The following is an 18,695-nucleotide window of genomic DNA, read 5'->3' on the forward strand; positions in this document are numbered from 1 at the left end:
GTATGTCATAGGACTACTCGTCATCAACATTAAGTGCCATGTCGTATGACATGGGTGATCATGGTCTTCCATTTGTCTTTAATCTACTTATTCTTTTCTCTATCCATGACCATGATCGTTCTTGGCAAATTTTCCTACTGAAGTGGTTTGCCATTGCCTTCTTCTGGGCAGTGTCTTTACAAGACGGGTGACCCCAGCCATTATCAATACTCTTCAGAGGTTGTCTGCCAGGCGTCAGTGGTCACATAACCAGGACTTTTGATATGCACCAGCTGTTCATACGACCATCTACCACCTCCTCCCATGGCTTCATGTGACCCTGATCAGGGGGATAAGCAGGTGCTACACCTTGCCCAATAGTGACCTGCAGGCTAGCGGAGGCAAGGAGCACCTTATACCTCCTTTGGTAGAGATGTATCTCCACCCTGCCACCAATAGGACTAATACAGTTGTATAATTCGGTAATAATGGAGGCCTACAATCAGCAATAGTCCAGTGCTGTAGTGGCATTAGCACCAGTCTTCAAGAGGAGTGGTCCCGGGTTCGAATCTGGCCAACTCCTTGCACGCTTTCCATCCGTACTGGGCTGAGCGTTGAGCTAGCAACTCGGCCTCATGAAAAACAGACAAATGCTAAAGAAATGGCAAGGTTACCACCCAAAGCACCACAAGGCGCGGAAAGGAACAACAACAATCAGCAATTAACTTTCTTTTCTTCCAATCCAGTGGGATACATTCGGTGTTCACAATGTGGCCTCCTCTACATTGGAGAAACTGGATACAGATTAGGTGATGGCTTTGGCAGAACCTGTGCTCAGTGTGCAAGGGTGATTTTGAGCTTCCTGCTGTCTGCCACTTTAATTCTCCAGTCCACTCCCATTCTGACCTGTCTGTGGCCCCTCCACTGCTATAGTGAGATGCAACATTAACAAGAAGAACATCTTCCACCTGGGCATTTTGTAACCTCGAGAATGAATATTGTACTTACTAACTTCAGGTAAAGTTCTCTCTCATCATTTCCCATTGCCCTGCCTATATGCCTTTCTCACTCCATTCCTTTAAGAGTGTCTTATTAGCAGTCAGCATTCATGTTATTTATCACCTGATCTGTCTTCATCCATCTCAATCAGATCCTCTGTCTTACACCTCACCCCTCTCATCAACTCTGCTTTGAAAACTGCAAACCTTCCTAGATCTAAGGAAATGTCCCTGACTGTGTTCTCTTTCCACAGATGCTGGCTGACTGGCTGAGTTCTTTGACTTAGTTTCTGATTCGCTGCCCACATATCTCCTTCTGTAGCCCCATGTCAAACTTTATTTGCTGATGCATCTGTTAAATGTGCACTCTGCTAGAAGTGCCATAAGACAGTGAAAGTGTGAAGTATATCAGAGGATGCCAGTGATGTACATTAGAGAGTTCCAGTAAGAATTCGGGGTGTTTCAGAGATTTAAATTGAGGTGTTATTTGAGTGCTATATTAATGAGTGTGGCTTTTAATCTCTTCTGTGTTGCTTCAGGTGGGCGAAGGGAGGCCAGCTACTGCGGGGAGTTCAGGGTGACACTTACGAGACGATTGTGGACTACAGCTTCTTCACAGAGCCTGTGTCTTGCGCTGTGTCCAACCCACTGGGAAGTACAAACATCAGCCGAACTGTCGATGTTTACTGTAAGGAACTCTTCATTCATCATTCCTCAGTATCACAACTTTCTGTGCTTTCAGCACTGGAGATTTCCCTAGTGTCACAGTCCTCAGTCATTAGAACCTCCAGTATTTAGTTGCTCATAATTCTTCATACTTCCAACAGCCTCAGGAGGAATTGTAATTACTCCCAGCTTTCCTCTGTCCCATCATCTCCTGGGTCTCAGAGATTCCCCTGTGTCTCACTTTCAGCCTCTCTCAAACATAAAATTCCATCACTCCTGTTTACTTTCAACATCACTCTCCCCGTCTTGACTAATTTCCCAACTGCCAGTTACTCACAAGCTTCCAGCTCTCATTCACTACCCACCTTCTAAAATGGAGTCACCACAAATGCCCCAATCATTAATCACAACCGATCTCTTAACTGTCAGTCACTCTTAATAAATCTCCCAACCCTCTCAGGTCACCATCAGTCTCCAAGTTTCCAAACACTTTCAAGTTTCCAAATTCTAGACATTCCCAATCAACCAACTCTCAGCTATTCTTTAAGCTCCAAATTTCCTGATTTTCCCTTGCTTCTAACTTCCAATCACACTAAATCTCCCAGGCACTAGTTCTTCCCAAGTTCCTAGCTCCAAGATAATCTAATATCCCAACTGCCAGTCATCCCAATCTTCCAATCAATTATTCCTAAATTCCCAGACACTCCTTCTCTCTCAATTCCCAGTCACTGACAATCTCCTAAATCGCTCTTCAATTTTCCACTCATGCTTAGTCCAACTTCTAGTAACTCCAAAGCTACTTCTCACCCATTTCCAAGTCTCCCAATTCCATCATACCTAATAACTAAGCTCTCAGTCATTTCCATTTCCCCAGTTACAATTCATTTGTAATCTCCATCCTTCACAACACTCAGTCACTCTCAATACCCAACTCACGTTCACTCCCACTCTCCAAATTCCACTTACTGGAAATCTCTCATTTTCCAATTATTTCATGACCAAACCTCAGTTTTTCCTGATTTCACAAGCCCAAGTCGTCCTGAGAAAGAGAATCAAACAGCTTGGAAACAGGCTATTCGGCCCATCACATCCACACCAAACCAAAGGGCACCCATGCCAATCCCCACCACTTGGCTCATTGCCTTCAATGCATTGGTGATTCAAATGCTTGTGTAGATATTTCTTAAATGATCTCATGACTCTGCTTCTACGACTCTCTCTAGCAGTGTGTCCCAGGTGCCCCCTCATTGGTGAAAGAGCTCCCTCTTAGATCCCCTCCAAAACTGTTTCCCCTTACCCTAAATCCATGCTCTCTAATTTTATCTATCTTTGACATGGAAGAAGCTTCACTGCAGTCTCCCCTAATAAGTTTATATTCCTCATTCATATCCCCACTTTAACTGCTCCATTCCAGGACAAACAGATTGAGCCTCTCCGGTCTGTCCTCAGAACAGAACTACTCCATTCCAGGCAACATCTTGGTGAATGTCCTCTGCAGCCTCTCCGGCACTATCACATCCTTCCCAAGTGCGGTGACTAGAATTGCTCACAGGTCTGACCAATGTTTTATAAAGTTGGAGCATAGCCTCTTGCTCTTATATTCAGTGCCCTAACTAATGAAGACCACTATCCCATATGCCTTGTGAACCACATTATCTACCTGTGCTGCCACCTTTAAGGATTTTTGGACCTATACACTAAGGTCTTTCTGTTCTCCAATACTCCATTGGACCCTGCTATTCATGTCCTATTCTCATTAGTGTTCCCAAAATGCATTAACTGATAATGATCAGGGTTAAATTCCACCTGCCATTTCTCAGCCTATTTCACCAACACATGAATATCACCCCAGCATAAGCCATCTTTCCAAACTGTGAACAATTCCTCAAATCTGCCTGTAATCTGTGAACTTACTGGATCATGCCTCCTACATCAGCATCCAAATCATTCACATATAGTAGAAACAACAAGGATCCCAGGTCCAATCCCTCTGGAACAGACATCCAATCAGAAAAACAACACTCTACTTTTAACCTCAGTCTCTGTTGTCAAGTCGGTTTTGGATCCAATTCACTAACTTACCCTGGATTCCAAGGACTTTAAGTTTGAACTACTGTATTTGGGACCTTGTCAAAGGTCATTCTAGAGTTCCATGTAAAACACATCTACTTCACTGTCCTCATCAATATATTTTATTACCTCTTCAATTAATCCAGTCAGATTGGTTTCATAGTATCTGCCCTTGACAAAGCCATGCTGGCTGCCTCTGGTCAGTGTTTGCTTTTCAAATGATAATTAATCCTGTCCCTCAGAGTGTTTTTTTTCAATAATTTCCCTTGCGTTGATGTTAGTTTCATAGGTCTGTAACTACTTTTGTCTATAGCCTGTTTTGAAAAGGGGAACAGCATTTGTTGTCATCTGGTACCTTGACTTGTGTCTAACGAAGATGTAAAAATCTCAATTTGAGCACCAGTAATCACTTCCTGTGTCTCCAATTGAATCCTGGGATAAGTCTCATCTGGCCCTGGGGTTTTAGCCCACTTAAAGCACTAAGTACCATCTCTTTACTAATGGATATGCACAATCTTTTCATCTTCCACTTAGCGGAGTCCTACAACAACAAAGTCCAGTTCCTTTGTGAATACTAATGAAAAGAATTTATTCAGGACCTCATCTATACCTCAGGGTCCACACAAAGTCTGCTCCTGTTGTCCCTCATGTGCTCTACTGTTTCCCTAGTTATTCTTTTGCCCTTAGTATACCTACAGGGTGCCTTTAGATTTGCCATAATCCTATTTACCTGTACTTTTATGTAGCCCCCTTAGACTTCTCAATTTACTTCTTAAGTGCCTCCCAACACATTTTAAACTCTTGAAAGCCCCCCTTTGTCTTTAGTTTCGTACACCTGCCATATGCATTCTTTCATCTTTTTGTCCATCCCTTTATATCCCTTGACATCCTGGATTCCCTGTAATTGTTACCCTTGGCTTTCACCCTTACAGGAAGATGATGTTGGATGTGAATTTGCATGATTTCACCTTTGAACTGTGCAGATATGGACTTACCAGCAAGTAATTTCTCCCAGTCTACCTCTGTCATTTTAATGAAATTGGCAGCCCCAATTTAAAAGTTTTATTCCTGGTACATCCCTATTTTTTTCATACCTTCTTTGAAATCTACAGAATTATGGTCACTATCTGGTTGAGGAAGTTTTGTTAGCCACATTTAAAAGACATTTAGACAAGTATGTGGATAGGAAAATATTAGAGGGATATGAGTCAAATGTGGGCAAATAGAACTGGTAGTAGTAGTCCCATTTAGTCAGCATGGATGAGTTGAGCTGAAGACCCAGTTTTCAACTGTATTAGTCTATGATTCTTTGGATATCTCCAGAATGCTCCCTCACTGACACTCCCTCCCCTTGTCCAATTGCATTCCCCGAGACAAAGCCCAGCAATATTCCTTCCCGCGCTGGTTTATCTACACACTGTATCAAAAAGTTCTCATGGGACATCTGAAAACTTCCACCCACCTGAGTCTTTTATACTCAGTTAATATTCAGGAAATTGAAATTGTTTCATAGAAACATAAAAAGCCTACATCACAATATAGGCCACAATGCTGTGCTGAACATGTATTTAATTTACTTCCTTTCATACTATAACCCTATTTTTGTTACATCTCTCTGCTATTTGCCAATATCTCTGGTCCTCTATCTCCTGTTGAATGTTAGGAGGTCTGCAATACACACCAATTAATAGAAGTGACAAAAGCCTTTTTGCTCTTAATCTCTACCTGTATGGTCTCATTTGACCACCGTTCAAGGATATCCTCCCTCAGTGCTGAAGTAATGCATTCCTTGATTAACTCTGCAAAACCACCATCTCTTTTCCATCTCCCCATCTCACCCAAAAATTTCTATACCATGGGACACAGAGTTGCTATTCATGCCAATCTTTCAATCGTGTCTTTATGATGGCAATGATACTGTAAATCCATGTGTTAACAAGAACTGTTTGAGTTCTCTACCGTACAGATTAGGCCCCTTGCATTAAAATAGATGCAGCGTAGTTTTTTGTTCCCCTCATGTTCATTTATGTACCTGCACTGTCTACTAGTTTAACTAACTCTTTCTTTAGGTTATTATATGCATCCCCCCCAACTGAAAATTTGTTCTCATATCCCTTCCCATGTCAACTCAATTCAAAACCTTCTCCAAAAGTACTAGTATACCTCCCCACAAAGATATTGGTCTCATTCCAGCTTGGGCACAACCAATCTTGCTTGCACAGGCCCTACCTTGCCCAGAAAAGTTCTCAAAGATCCAGGAGCCTAAAGCCCATCCTCCTGCCTATTCCCTTCATTGAACTTATCCTTCTGTTCCTATATTTGCCCTCTGTGGGACCAGAAGCAATCAGAAATTGCAACCTTTGAAGTACAGCTCAGTAAATGACTACCTAGCTCCCTAAACTCATGTTGAGAACCTCACCCCTTCTCCTACCTATACTACCAGTCTCAGTCTTCTTGTTCCCGTCCCTTCCCTCTTTCAACTCTCAAACACTCCTGACTCCAATGCACTCCCAATCTCTCAAACTTTAGCCATGCTCTGCTTTCCAACTTCCAACCGTTCCCAGTCTCTGAACTCTCATTCAGTCCAGGACTCCAAGTTCCAATCACTTGCATCTTCCTAATTCACAATCATGCCCAGCCTCCCAAATCTCACAAATTCCAGTTATTACCAGCTCCCAGTCTCCGATCACCAATCTTCAAAGTCCAGTCTCAATTAGTTTCTCAACTCTTTATCCCTTCCGGTATCCCAGTCCTGTTAATCCACATCTCCCAATGCTCAAATTCCAGTCATCTCCTAGTCTCTTCACTGTCAATCATTTGCCATGTTAGACTGGAACTGCACAATGCCATTCCAATTCCCATTCTGCTTCTAGTGAGTCTTTGAAAGACAAGTCTAAATTGACCCCTTCTCTGTCCTTGTCCAGTGTATGTTTGTATTCTCTCATGTATGCAGTTTCCTTTAGAGCCCTTGAGTATAACTTTGTGCTTTAAACCCTAGTATTGTGCTCTGAAAAAGTACCTCACCCCTCACATTGTTTCGCAGGTGTCACCACCCTGAGGCAGTAGACTGTGTCCCTGGGCAGTCTGTTGGCTTCTCATCACACTCTCTGCTTTCCGATCTAACCAAGTCTGTTGCTTTCATTACTCAACCAGCCCCTACACTTGGTTGAAAAGATTTGGGATGTAGGGGAAGTGTTGATGCTAACCAATGGCAGATTCTGGCTTCTGCCCCCTTCCTTACCAATCCTGATGAAGGGATTCAGTCCAAAATGCCAACTGTTTATTCCACCCCCTCCCCATAGACGCTGTCTGACCTGCTGAATTCCTCCTGCATTTTGCATGTGTACTCCTCCCAAGTTTCCCAGATACTGGGTATATATCTCCAGTACCAAATTCTCTCTGAATTACTTCTTTGAACTGCCCCAATCCAATGAAGGCTTCATATACAATTGCAGCTGGGATCTCATAGCAGAGTGGAGCAGGCCTGTTCTTCACCTCCTCTCACACCTCATCTCTTTTTGCTTGTGCAGTCGGACCTAGGCTAACCTCCGAACCTCAGTCCCTGGCCGTGGACTTGGGGTCAAGCGCCGTTTTTAACTGTGCCTGGACTGGAAACCCATCTCTCACCATTGTGTGGATGAAGCGAGGCTCTGGGGTGGTGAGTACTGTGTCTGGTTTCAGTCAGGGGCAAGCAACCTTCCTCTCCTCACCTCCCCACTCCATACCTCTGAGTAAACAAAGCCACAGATGTAATGTGGAGAGACCAAGCAGACCACAAATTCTGCAGCCCTCAAGGGCATCCCTCGGCTATATTTTCATTGTAATTAGAATGCTCATGCAATGTTTTTATTTTGGTATTAATTCCAGGGATGCATGCATAACTGGTATATCAGTTTCCGCAAATTGCCCTTGAGAGACTATCGGTGAGCTGCCTGTTGTATATGATGTGTTAAAGTCACCACATGTTTTTACAGTGACAATTGGCTGTGATTTATGCCAAGGTCAGGCTGACATCTACATTGCTGAATGTGTTTCTTTTTCAAAAGCCTTTAGGGCAAATAGCCTACAGTGCCAGTATTAGAAAATCAAGATAAAACTGCAAAGCTGGAAATCTGAAATAAAAGCAGAAAATGCTGGAAACACACACTGAATCAGGCAGGAGCTATGGAGATCTCTCAGCTAGCCATATGTTCTTACCTTTGTCTTCCTTTATTTGCTCGCTCACCTGCTAGACATTTCCTGATCAGCTAGACAGTATGCCATAAGACCATAAGACATTGGAGCAGAATTAGGTCATTCAGCCCATCGATTCTGTTCCATCATTTGATCATGGCTGATCAAGTTCCCTCTCAATCCCATTCTCCAGCCTTCTTCACATAACGTTTCACGTGCTGACTTATCAAGAATCTTATCAATGAGTTCCCTCTGGCTGAAGGTGTTTCTCCTCATCTCCATTCTAAATGGACATCCCTTTATTCTGAGACTGTGCTCTCTGGTCCTAGACTCCCCTACTATGGGAAACATCATCTCCACATCCACTCTATCTAGGCCTTTCAACATTTGATAGGTTTCAATCAGATCCCCCTCCTTCTTCTAATCCTGCACGAGGACTCCCAAGTCCTATTGCACACAGATTTATTTTTTTTCTCCCCATATAGAAAATAGTCTATACTTTTACTCCTTTCATCAAATGCATGACCATACACTTCCTGACACTGAATTCCATTGCCACTTCTTTGCCCAATCTCCCTACTTATCTTCTCCACTCCTCCACTTACCTACGTATCATCTACAAACTTGGCCACAAAGCCATCAATTCCATCATCCAAATCATTGACATATAATGTGAAAAGAAGTGCTTCCATCACCAAACCCTGCAGAACTCCACTGGTCACCGGCAGCCAACCAGAAAAGGCTCCTTTATTCTCATTCCTTGCCTCCTGCCAATCAGCCAATCTTCTATCCATGCTAGGATATTTCCTGTAATACCATGGGCTCTTATCTTGCTAAGCAGCCTCATGTGTGGCAGCTTGTCAAAGGCCTTTTGAAAATCTGAAGTACATAACATCCACCAATTCTCCTGTGTCGAAGCAACACACACAAAATGCTGGAGGAACTCGGCAGGCCAGGCAGCATCTATGGAAAAGAGTAAACAGTTGCTGTTTCGGGCCGAGACTCTTTGTGTGTTTTGCTTGGATTTCCAGTATCTGCAGCTTTTCTCGTCTTTCTCCTTTGTCTATCCTGCTTGTTATTTCCTCAAAGAATTCCAAGGGATTTATCAGACAAGATTTTCCCTTAAGGAAACCATGCTGACCTGACCTATTTTATCATGTGCCTCCAAATACAGCAAAACCTCAGACATAACAATCAACATCTTCCCAACCATTGGGGCTAGGCTAACTGGTCTATAATTTCCTTTCTTCTGCCTCCCATCCTTCTCAAAGAGTGGAGTGACATTTGCAATTTTCCAGTTCTCAGAACCATGCCAGAATCTAGTGATTCTTGAAAGACCATTACTAATGACTCCATAATCTCTTCAGCTACCTCTTTCAGACTCGTATGTAGTCTATCTGGTCCGGGTGACTTACCTACCTTCAGATCTTTCAGCAATAGCAACTGCACTCATTTCTGCCCCCTCTCGAATTTCCGGCATATTACTAGTATCTTCCACAGTGAAGACTGATGCAAAATACTTACCCAGTGTGTCTGCCATTTCCTCATCCCTCAGTACTAGCTCTCCAGTGTCAATTTCCAGCAGTCCAATATCTACCTTTGCCTCTCTTTTACACTTTACAGATCTGAAAAACCTTTTGATATTCTCTTTGATATTATTGGTTAGTTTACCTTCATATTTCAACTCTTCACTCCTTATGACTTTTTAGTTGCCTTCTATTGGTGTATGAAAGCTTTCCAATACTCTAACATCCCACTAATTTTTCAATCTATTTTATGCTCTCCCTTTGCTTTGACTTCTCTTGTCAGCCATGGTTGTGTCATCCTATCTTTAGAATACTTTTTCTTCTTAAGGATGTATCTATCCTGCCCCTTCTGATTTGCTCCCAGAACCTCCAGCCATTGCTGCTCTGCCGTCATCTCTGTTCGTGTCCCTTTCCAATCAGCTTTGGCCAGCTCCTCTCTCATACCTCTGTAATACCCTTTACTCCACTGTAATACTGTTATAGCTGACTTTAGCTTCTTCCTCATAACTTGCAGGGAGAATTCTATCATATTATGATCACTACTTCCTAAGGGTTCCTTTACTTTAAGCTCCCTAATCAAATCCAGTTTGTTACACAACACCTAATCCAGAATAGCAGATTCCCTATTGGGCTCAACCACAAGCTGCTCTAAAAAGCCATCTCATAGACATACTACAAATTCTCTCTCTCTGGATCCAAAATTACCACCAACCTGATTTTCCCAATCTACCTGCATATTGAAATCCCTCATGACTATCGTAACATTGTCCTTTTGACATGTCTTTTCTATCTCCTGTTGTAATTTGTAGCCCACATCCTGTCTACTGTTCAGAGGTCTGTACATAACCCCTATCAGGGTCTTTTTACCTTGCAGTTGCCCACAATGTTTCTACATCTTCTGATCCTATACCACCTCTTTCTAGGGATTTGATTGCTAATGTCAGCACTGATCATCACCCAGTGCTCACCCACATTAGCAACATGATACACAGAAAGGAGCTTAATAATCTATGCTTAATAACTGGCTAATCATTTATCCTGTAATAGACATTACATCGCAGTCTTCTTTGCAACATAGACTAACTTGCATTTTCTCTTTCTGAATTCTGATGAAGGGTTTTGACTTGAAACATTAGCTGTTTCTCTTTTCTAAAAAAGCTGCTTGACCTGCTGAGATTTTCCAACATCTTCTGGTTTTACTTAGCCCCAGCAAAATCCACTGCTCATTATCTGCAGTGCATTGTATGTGGGTGCACCTTTAAGTATTTGTGTATCAATGATATGCCTTTTGATATATTTGTTGTGTCAGCCACTGCTATTACTTGAGTATGGTTCTCAATGAGTGAAGAACATTTGGTAAGAAGTTGTACCATAAACTCTTGCCCCAACAGTGATATTGCAGTTCCTGCAGAGCCTAAACTGTGCATTCCATTTCTCTCACACTTTGTTGTAATGTTTGAAGGCAGGAGCTGTACTGACTCATTGATAGAAGATGGGGACAGTCTCTAGGTTAATGATGAGAACCCACACATTAAGAGGGGTCATAATGAGTTGGGAGATTCACTGATTAATGGAACGGCACCATGGTGTGTAATAATTGGGTGAGTTTCTGATTCAGATGCATTAGTAATGTAACTGCAGCTGAATAGCCCAAGTGAAAATCCAAGAAAATGCAGACACTGAAATTCTGAAATAAAAACAAGAAAATGCTGGAAACACTCAGCAGGCCAGGCAGCATCTGTGGAGAAAGAAACCAGTTAACCTTTCAGGAGTGGGGTCCTTCATCAGAAATGAAGCAAGAGTTAAACAAGTTAGTCAAGACAATAAGACCATAAGACATAGGAGCAGAATTAGGCCATTCAGCCCAATGCTCCACCATTCGATCATGCCTAATTTATTATCCCTCTCAACCCCATTCTCCGGCCTTTACCCCATAACCTTTGCCACCCTTACTAATCAAGAACCTATCAACCTCTACTTTAAATATACCTAATGACTTGGCCTCTACAGTTGTCTGTGGCAATGTATTCCACAAATTCACTATCTTCTGCCTAAAATAATCCCTTCTCATCTCTGTTGGAAACATTCTCTCCATGTCCACTTTATCAATATTCAATAGGTTTCAATGAGATCCCCCCTCAGTCTTCTAAACGCCAGCAAATACAGGCACAGAGGCATGAAATGCTCTTTATATGTTCATCTTTTCATTCCTGGGATCATTCTCATGAACCTCCTCTGCACCCTCTACAATTCCAGCACATCCTTTCTTAGATATCCAGTCTACTCAGCTGAAAAATGGGTGCTGGCAAAAAAACGCAGGGGGTCAACCTCACGATAGACTGGCGTCGGGAGTCTCGTACTCTCAGTCACTTCACGCCACAGAAACCGGCATAAGCACCAGCCTGATGAGCCACAAAGGCTCGGGACAGGACTTTGACTTTCTCAGATAAGGGACTCAAAACTGCTCACAACACTCCAAGTGTAGTCTAGCCAATGCCTTATAAAGCCTCAACATTACATCCTTGCTTTTATATTCTAGTCCTCTCGATATGAATGCTAAATTGAAATTGCCTTCCTTACCACTGACTCAACCTGTAAGTTAACCTTTAAGGGATCCGTAGTAGGGCTCCCAAGTTCCTTTGTACCTCTGAATTTGCATCCAGTTTAGAAAATAGTCTGCACCTTTATTCCTTTCACCAAAATGCTTGACTGTGCATTTCTCTCTGCTATATTCCATTCGCTACTTCTTTGCCCATCCTCCTGATATGTCCATTTCCTTCAACAGACTCCCTACTTCTTCAACACTGCGTGCCCCTCCACCTATCTTTGCATCATCTGCAAACTTGGCAACATCGCCATCAATTCCATCATCCAGATTACTGATACATAATGTGAGAAGAAGCAGTCCCAACACCGACCCCGGCAGAACACTTCTAGTCATGCTTTGTCAGTCAAGATTTCCCCTTAAGGAGACCATGGTGACTTCTGCCTATTTTTCCATTTGTTTCCAAGTACCCTGAAACCTCATCCTTAACAAATGCCTCCAACATCTTCCCAACCACTGAAGTCAGGCTAGCTGGACTATAATTTCCTTTCTTTTAACTGTCTCGCTTATTAAAGAGTGGAATGACATTTGAAATTTTCCAGTCCTCAGGAACCATTCCAAAGTCTAGTGATTCTTGAAAGAATATTACTAATGCCTCCACAATCTCTTCAGTTACCTTTTTCAGAACCTTGGCATGTAGTCCATCTGGTCCAGGTGACTTATCTATCTTCAGAGCTTTCAGAATCCCAAGCATCTTCTCCTTAGTAATAGCAACTACACTCACTTCTGCCCCTGATACTCTCAAATTTCTGGCATATTGCTGGTGTCTTCCATAGTGAAGACTGACACAAAATACTTATTGAGTTTATCCACTACTTCTTTGCCCCCATTACTACCTCTCTAGCATAATTTTCCAACTGTCTGATGTCACCTCTTTTACTCTTTATATATCTGAAAAAACTTTTGGTATATTCTTTTATATTATTTGCTAGCTTATTTTCATCTTTTACATTTTCTCTCCTTATTGCTTTTTAGTTGACTTCTGTTGGTTTTTAAAAGCTTCCCAATCCTCTAGCTTCCCATTAATTTTTTGCTATTTTATATGCCTTCACTTTTGACTTCATGTTGTCTTTGACTTACCTTGTCAGCTATGTTTGCCTCATCCCTCCATTTGAATGCTTCTTCTTCTCTGGTATTAACCAATCCTGCACTTCCAAATTACTCCCAGAATCTCCCAGCATTGCTGCTCTGTCTCCTTCCAATCAACTTTGGCCAGCTTCTCTCTCATATGCCACCATAATTCCCTTTATTCTACTGTAATAGCGATACATCTGATCTTAGCATCTCCCTCTCAAGCTGCAGGGTGAATTACATCATATTATGATCACTGTCTACTAAGAGTTCCTTTACCTTAAGCTCGCTAATCAGATCAGGTTCACTACATAACATCCAATCCAGAAGTGCCTTTTTGCTAGTGGGCTCTGCCAACAACTTCTCTGAAAAGCCGTCTCTTTGGCATTCTACAAATTTGTTCTCTTGGGATCCAGCACCAATCTGATTTTCCCAATCTACTTGTGTTATATACTTAATATTTCAGTAATATTTGAGTAATCTTGTAAATATATTGTTTGATTTGTTGTTGTTTATGTAATTCATTGTGGTTATATGTAAAAATACATGAATTGCATACATCATGTGATACATGCACATCCCACTAAAGTAAAGAACAAACTAAGACCCATTGGTCTTCCATGTTTTTCTTTAAATTAGTTTTGATGTTTTGAAGTCACAAAATATAACACTCTGCATATTGAAATCCCACATGGCCATCACAACATTGCCCCTTTTACATGCCTTTTCTATCTCCCGTTGTAATTTGTATCCCGCATCCTGGGTACAGCACTGCCTACTAAAGGTCTTTTTGCCCTTGCAGTTTATTAACTCTACCCAAAAGGATTCTACATCTTCTGATCCTATGTCAATTCTTTCTAAGTATTTGAATTCATTTTTTACCAACAGAACCACCCACCACCTCTGCCTACCTTCCTGTCCTTTTGATACAATGTGTATCTTTGGAAATTAAGCTCCTAACTATGATCTTCTTTCAACCTCTGTTCTGTGATGCCCACGTATACCTGTCAAACTCTAACTGTGCTCCAAGATTATCTACCTCATTCTGTATACTGCGTGCATTCAAATATAACAACTTCAGTCCTGTATTCATTGCTGTTTTCAATTTTTTCTCCATGTTACTGGAAGTTAAATTCTTATCCCTTTCTAAATTTCTTGTCCTTTTTTTTATTCAGGAGACTTTCATAACCTCTCCTGCACTACCCTTCCCTTTTACTTTATCCTCACTTTTCCAAATTGTTGGACCCACCCCCCTCCCCAACTATTTGGTTTAAAGGCCTATCTACAGCCCTAGTTATTCAATTCACTAGAACCCAGGTCCCAGCACGATTCAGGTGAAGCCCATTCTATCGGTCACAGCTCCCTCCTTCCCCAATACTGGTGCCAATGTCCCACAAATTGAAATCCACTTCTTCCACACCAATTTTTGAGCCAAGCATTTAGTTTCCTGATCCTATTACTTGTTCAAGTTTGCACGTGGCTCAGGTAACAATCCACAGATTATTACCTTTTTGGTTCTGCATTTTAATTTAGTCTCTAGCTCAAATTGCCTCAGCAGAACCTTTTTCCTTGTTCTTCCTCTGTCATTGGTACCCACATGGCCCATGAAAGCTGGATCTTTTCCTTCCCACTTACAAATTCCTCTGCAAGTCAAATGAGATGTCCCGGTTACTAGGTAGTCAACATCACCTTCAGGACTCTCAATCCTTGCGACAGAGAATTGTGTCTATTCCCAACTACAACTAGAGTTCTCTACTTCCCCCCCCCCCCCCCCCCACCTCTTGAATTGCTCCTTGAACCATGGTGCCTAGGTTAGGTTGCTCATCCTTCCTACAGCCCCCACTCTTATCCTCACAGGGAGCAAGAATCTCAGACCTTTTGGGCAAACTCAAGAGTGGAGGCTCCTCCAGCACTGTCTCTAGTCAAGGCAGCAGAGGAGGCCTGGAAGGACAGTGGAGAGATAAAAGAGAATTTCCTGAGCTAGGATAATGACATTCTCCACTCTGAGCCAAAAGACAAGGGCTTTAAGTCCCATGGTAGAGATCTGACCACTGTCTGTAGGAGTCTGTAGGCCTATCTGAGGCTGCCCATGTGGGAAGTTGCATCTGTCCTTAACCTTTTGAAAGGTGGGACTCCATCAGTGAGGCACCATACTTCAGTTGAGAGCAAGCTAGCTTTAATGGAATCCTTCTAGGGCACTGAATCACGATCGGTGAAGGATTATCAGGGCATCAGCATGGAACTGCAGGAGACAAGCTGGCTGGTTAGCTTTCGGTGACCACACCGTCAAAGAAACAAGATTCTTTGTCACATCTTAAAATCAGGAGATGCCCTGTATAAAATATACCCCTTTCATTTGTTTCCTTTACCTCTTTATAACAGTGATGATACAATACTGACAGGGGCTTACTACAACTTTAGTCAATTAGCTGCTTGTCTTTTGTAACTGACGTGCTGCTCAATAGCTCCCCATGTGTATTCATGTTGAAGGAATAATTACCGTATGTAACATTAATGCCCTGCTATGGAGTTTGAATTATAATGTTGAACTTACAAATTGCCTTGCACATGACCAACCTCACACAGATGATGCAACCCTTTCATGTGTACTCACATTTGTCGTGTGCAAAGCACAGCGGGCAGCCACACAGCAAGATCCCACAAGCAGCCAGTAAACAGTTATTCCTGCTTGTGTTGATGGAGGAGTAGTCACAATTCAGAAGCTGGTGGTGCACCGGTCTCTGTGCAGGAGACAGGGCCTGAGATTGACGTGTGGGAGAAGTGACACAGCATGGGACTATCAGCTGGACTGGCACAGGGATGTGGGGGTGGGGGGGTTGTCCAAGGCAGGTACCCCCCAAGTGATCCCACCTCTCACTAAAAGAATCAAAAGCAGTGCAGGACTCCCACCTGCGGCAAAAGACACTGAAAGGCTCCCAGATATTGTGGTACCCTAGTGTCTGCACACCTGGTGTGAAGGCACATGCCCCCACCCCCCCTTGATACATCACCTCAACCTCACTCATAGTACTTCACCCTCCCCCACCATCCCTTGCATTTCCTCACCCTTCTCTCAGCCTCTCACCATCCCCCAGCCTCCGCACCTCCATCACCCTCCCTTAACTGCCTCAGACTCACTCAGACTCCCCCGCCCTTCCACAGCCTCCTCTGCCCTCCCTCACCCTCCACACCCACACCGTCTCCCCCCACCCCCTCACTGCCTTGACCCCACTCAGTCACCTCTCCTGGTCCAGGCCATGATTCACAGCCCAGCAGTTCCACATAGAGCCGACAGCAGGAGCTCTGGACTGGTATCACATGTGGAGTTGGGAATGGGATCTATGGACCAGTCCCACGTGGAGCAGAGGGGCAGATCACAGACCGGCCCCTGACAGTGCAGAGCGCAGGATCTCTGGACAGGTGCCACGCCACCTGATGAAGCTGCAGCTTCTCCGCGCTGTAAACTGACCGGAACTGGAAGAGTCACATGAGCACGTGATGCCTCCGGTAGCTCAATAGACCAGGTGCATCTGCTGAAGCAGGGCCTGGAACACCTCACTGACTCCTGAACCGAGGCAGAAGATCAGCCAGTACCTCTGGCAGCAATGTGGCTTTTGCTGAGAAAGAGTGTCAAGGACAGATGGGCCCTGGGGAGACTAAGATGGCGTCACTTTCTGCCACACCTTCCACAGGAGATGGGCCTGTATTATCCTGCAGCTACTGTCCATCCGATGGAATAGAAAGTCAAGACAGACTAGGGTAAGGAAACAGGAGCTGTGACCATGGCCTTGCTGAATGATGGACTAGGTTCGATGGGCTGAGTGCTGTTGCTACCCCTCCTGCTCTGATGTTCCTGTATCACTCACTGCCACTGATGAGGTGATGGCCCGGAGGGGGAGTAGAGGGCAGCCACAGGCATTAAACAAGAAAATAACACATGATGCCGCTCTAATGACCACTGACCTCTGACCCCTGCCTCCTTTAGGTTCTCAGCAACGATAACACCATGGTTCTGAAGGCCGTCACCCAGGAGGACGCTGGGAAGTACGTCTGCAGGGCTGTTGTACCGCGAGTTGGCGCCGGGGAGAGGGAAGTCAGCCTGACGGTCAACGGTAAAGCACTCGATTGTTCACAGCTTGCTCTTCGGCAGTGTACTGAGCCTCACTGTGGTTGTTAATGCACACACACACACACACACACACACACACACACACACACACACACACACACACACACACACACACACACACACACACACACACACACACACACACACACACACACACACAATATGTGCCCTTAGTTATGCAGGTACATTTACAGAGACAAGAGAAGGCATCAACCATGGAATTGCAGCTGAAGATAATACAGACACCAGTGCAAATCTAATGATGCATGGGAACAGACACAGGCATGAACTGAAGTAGTTTGGGTCAACCCTTAGATCAGCTCAGAACTGGATGATGGTCTGTGGCTCAGTGAAGTGTGTGTATCGTGCTATTTTCACCTGCGGTCCCTCAGTGACACACTTCCCAAAAGTGGTTCTGGTCCAGCGTTAATTTGCAGCAGCAGTGATGCAATATCAAAGCACTTTAAGATGCTAGGCAATTTGCGACCAAGCCCAAATGTTCTCCTTGAAGAAGGATAAAAGCAAAGTTTCACCATTCAGATTGATTTTAAATGACGTCTTGGAAGGCAATTAGGTTCCTGTGGAACAAAACAGCAAATCACCAGAAACACTGAGTGGGGCTTTTTAATGCCAGCCTGGGAATTTGTACTGAGCTGTAATCTTGTCAGCACTTCATCCCCGTCAACTGAAACCGCCCTCACTCCTTCCCGCCCACCAACACATCTTCTCTGATGAAAGAGTAGCTGCCAGTTTGTCCATTGCACATTGTGTGTGCAATTACCCTTTAAAATATTCATTAAAATGCAAATTTATTTCAATTAGACCACTAATAAACAGCAATTATATTCAACATAATTATGTGTGGAGCTTGCACTGATGTTGCTTGCTCATTTGGGAAGGGTGTATTACAAGTAGGGCTGGAATGGATGAGTGGGCTAATTTAATAATGTTCTTTCATGGGTTAAATGTGTGATTTGTCTGTGTTTTGGATTTCAGGACCCCCCATTATCTCCAGCACGCAGATGCAACACGCTCTACAGGGGAAGAAGGGCCAAATCAAGTGCTTCATCCGCAGTACACCTCCTCCTGACCGAATAGTGAGTGACTCGGCAACTCAGACAGAGGCCTGTTAACACTCCCTCCATATTGCCGATTATTTCAGGGCAGTGGGTGCGTGGAAACGGAGCACTGCCACCTGCATCTTCTGCACCATCCCAACTTGGAACTATACATGTCCCCTCCTTCATCATCATTGGGTATAAATTCCAGAACTCCCTCCCCACGGCAGCGTGGGGCACCACCAGAGCAACTGCAGCTGTTCAAGAAGTCAGCCCTCCACCATTTTATGAAGGCATTTAGGGACGGGCAATAAATGCTGGCCTTGCCAAAGTCATGCAGATCCTAATGCTGCATGCAAAAAAATTGTAAAATAGCATAAATTTACTGTAAAATAACATTAAAAAGTCTGAACTTTACTG

General features: G+C 43.6%; 1 protein-coding gene across 2 annotated transcripts in view; it reads left to right on the forward strand.

Moving 5' to 3' along the window:
• LOC140716779 (kin of IRRE-like protein 3) overlaps nucleotides 1-18,695 on the forward strand; it is a 702,588-nt gene that overhangs the window by 623,542 nt on the left and 60,351 nt on the right. For both annotated transcript variants that reach the window (XM_073029666.1, XM_073029667.1), the window contains exons 7-10: nucleotides 1,517-1,665; nucleotides 7,244-7,371; nucleotides 17,074-17,200; nucleotides 18,214-18,314. In XM_073029666.1, the coding sequence (XP_072885767.1) occupies nucleotides 1,517-1,665; nucleotides 7,244-7,371; nucleotides 17,074-17,200; nucleotides 18,214-18,314 (505 nt within the window). The remainder of the gene's footprint in view (nucleotides 1-1,516; nucleotides 1,666-7,243; nucleotides 7,372-17,073; nucleotides 17,201-18,213; nucleotides 18,315-18,695) is intronic.

This window comes from Hemitrygon akajei, chromosome 26 (assembly GCF_048418815.1).
Source record: "Hemitrygon akajei chromosome 26, sHemAka1.3, whole genome shotgun sequence".
In the NCBI taxonomy this organism is placed as follows: Eukaryota; Metazoa; Chordata; class Chondrichthyes; order Myliobatiformes; family Dasyatidae; genus Hemitrygon; species Hemitrygon akajei.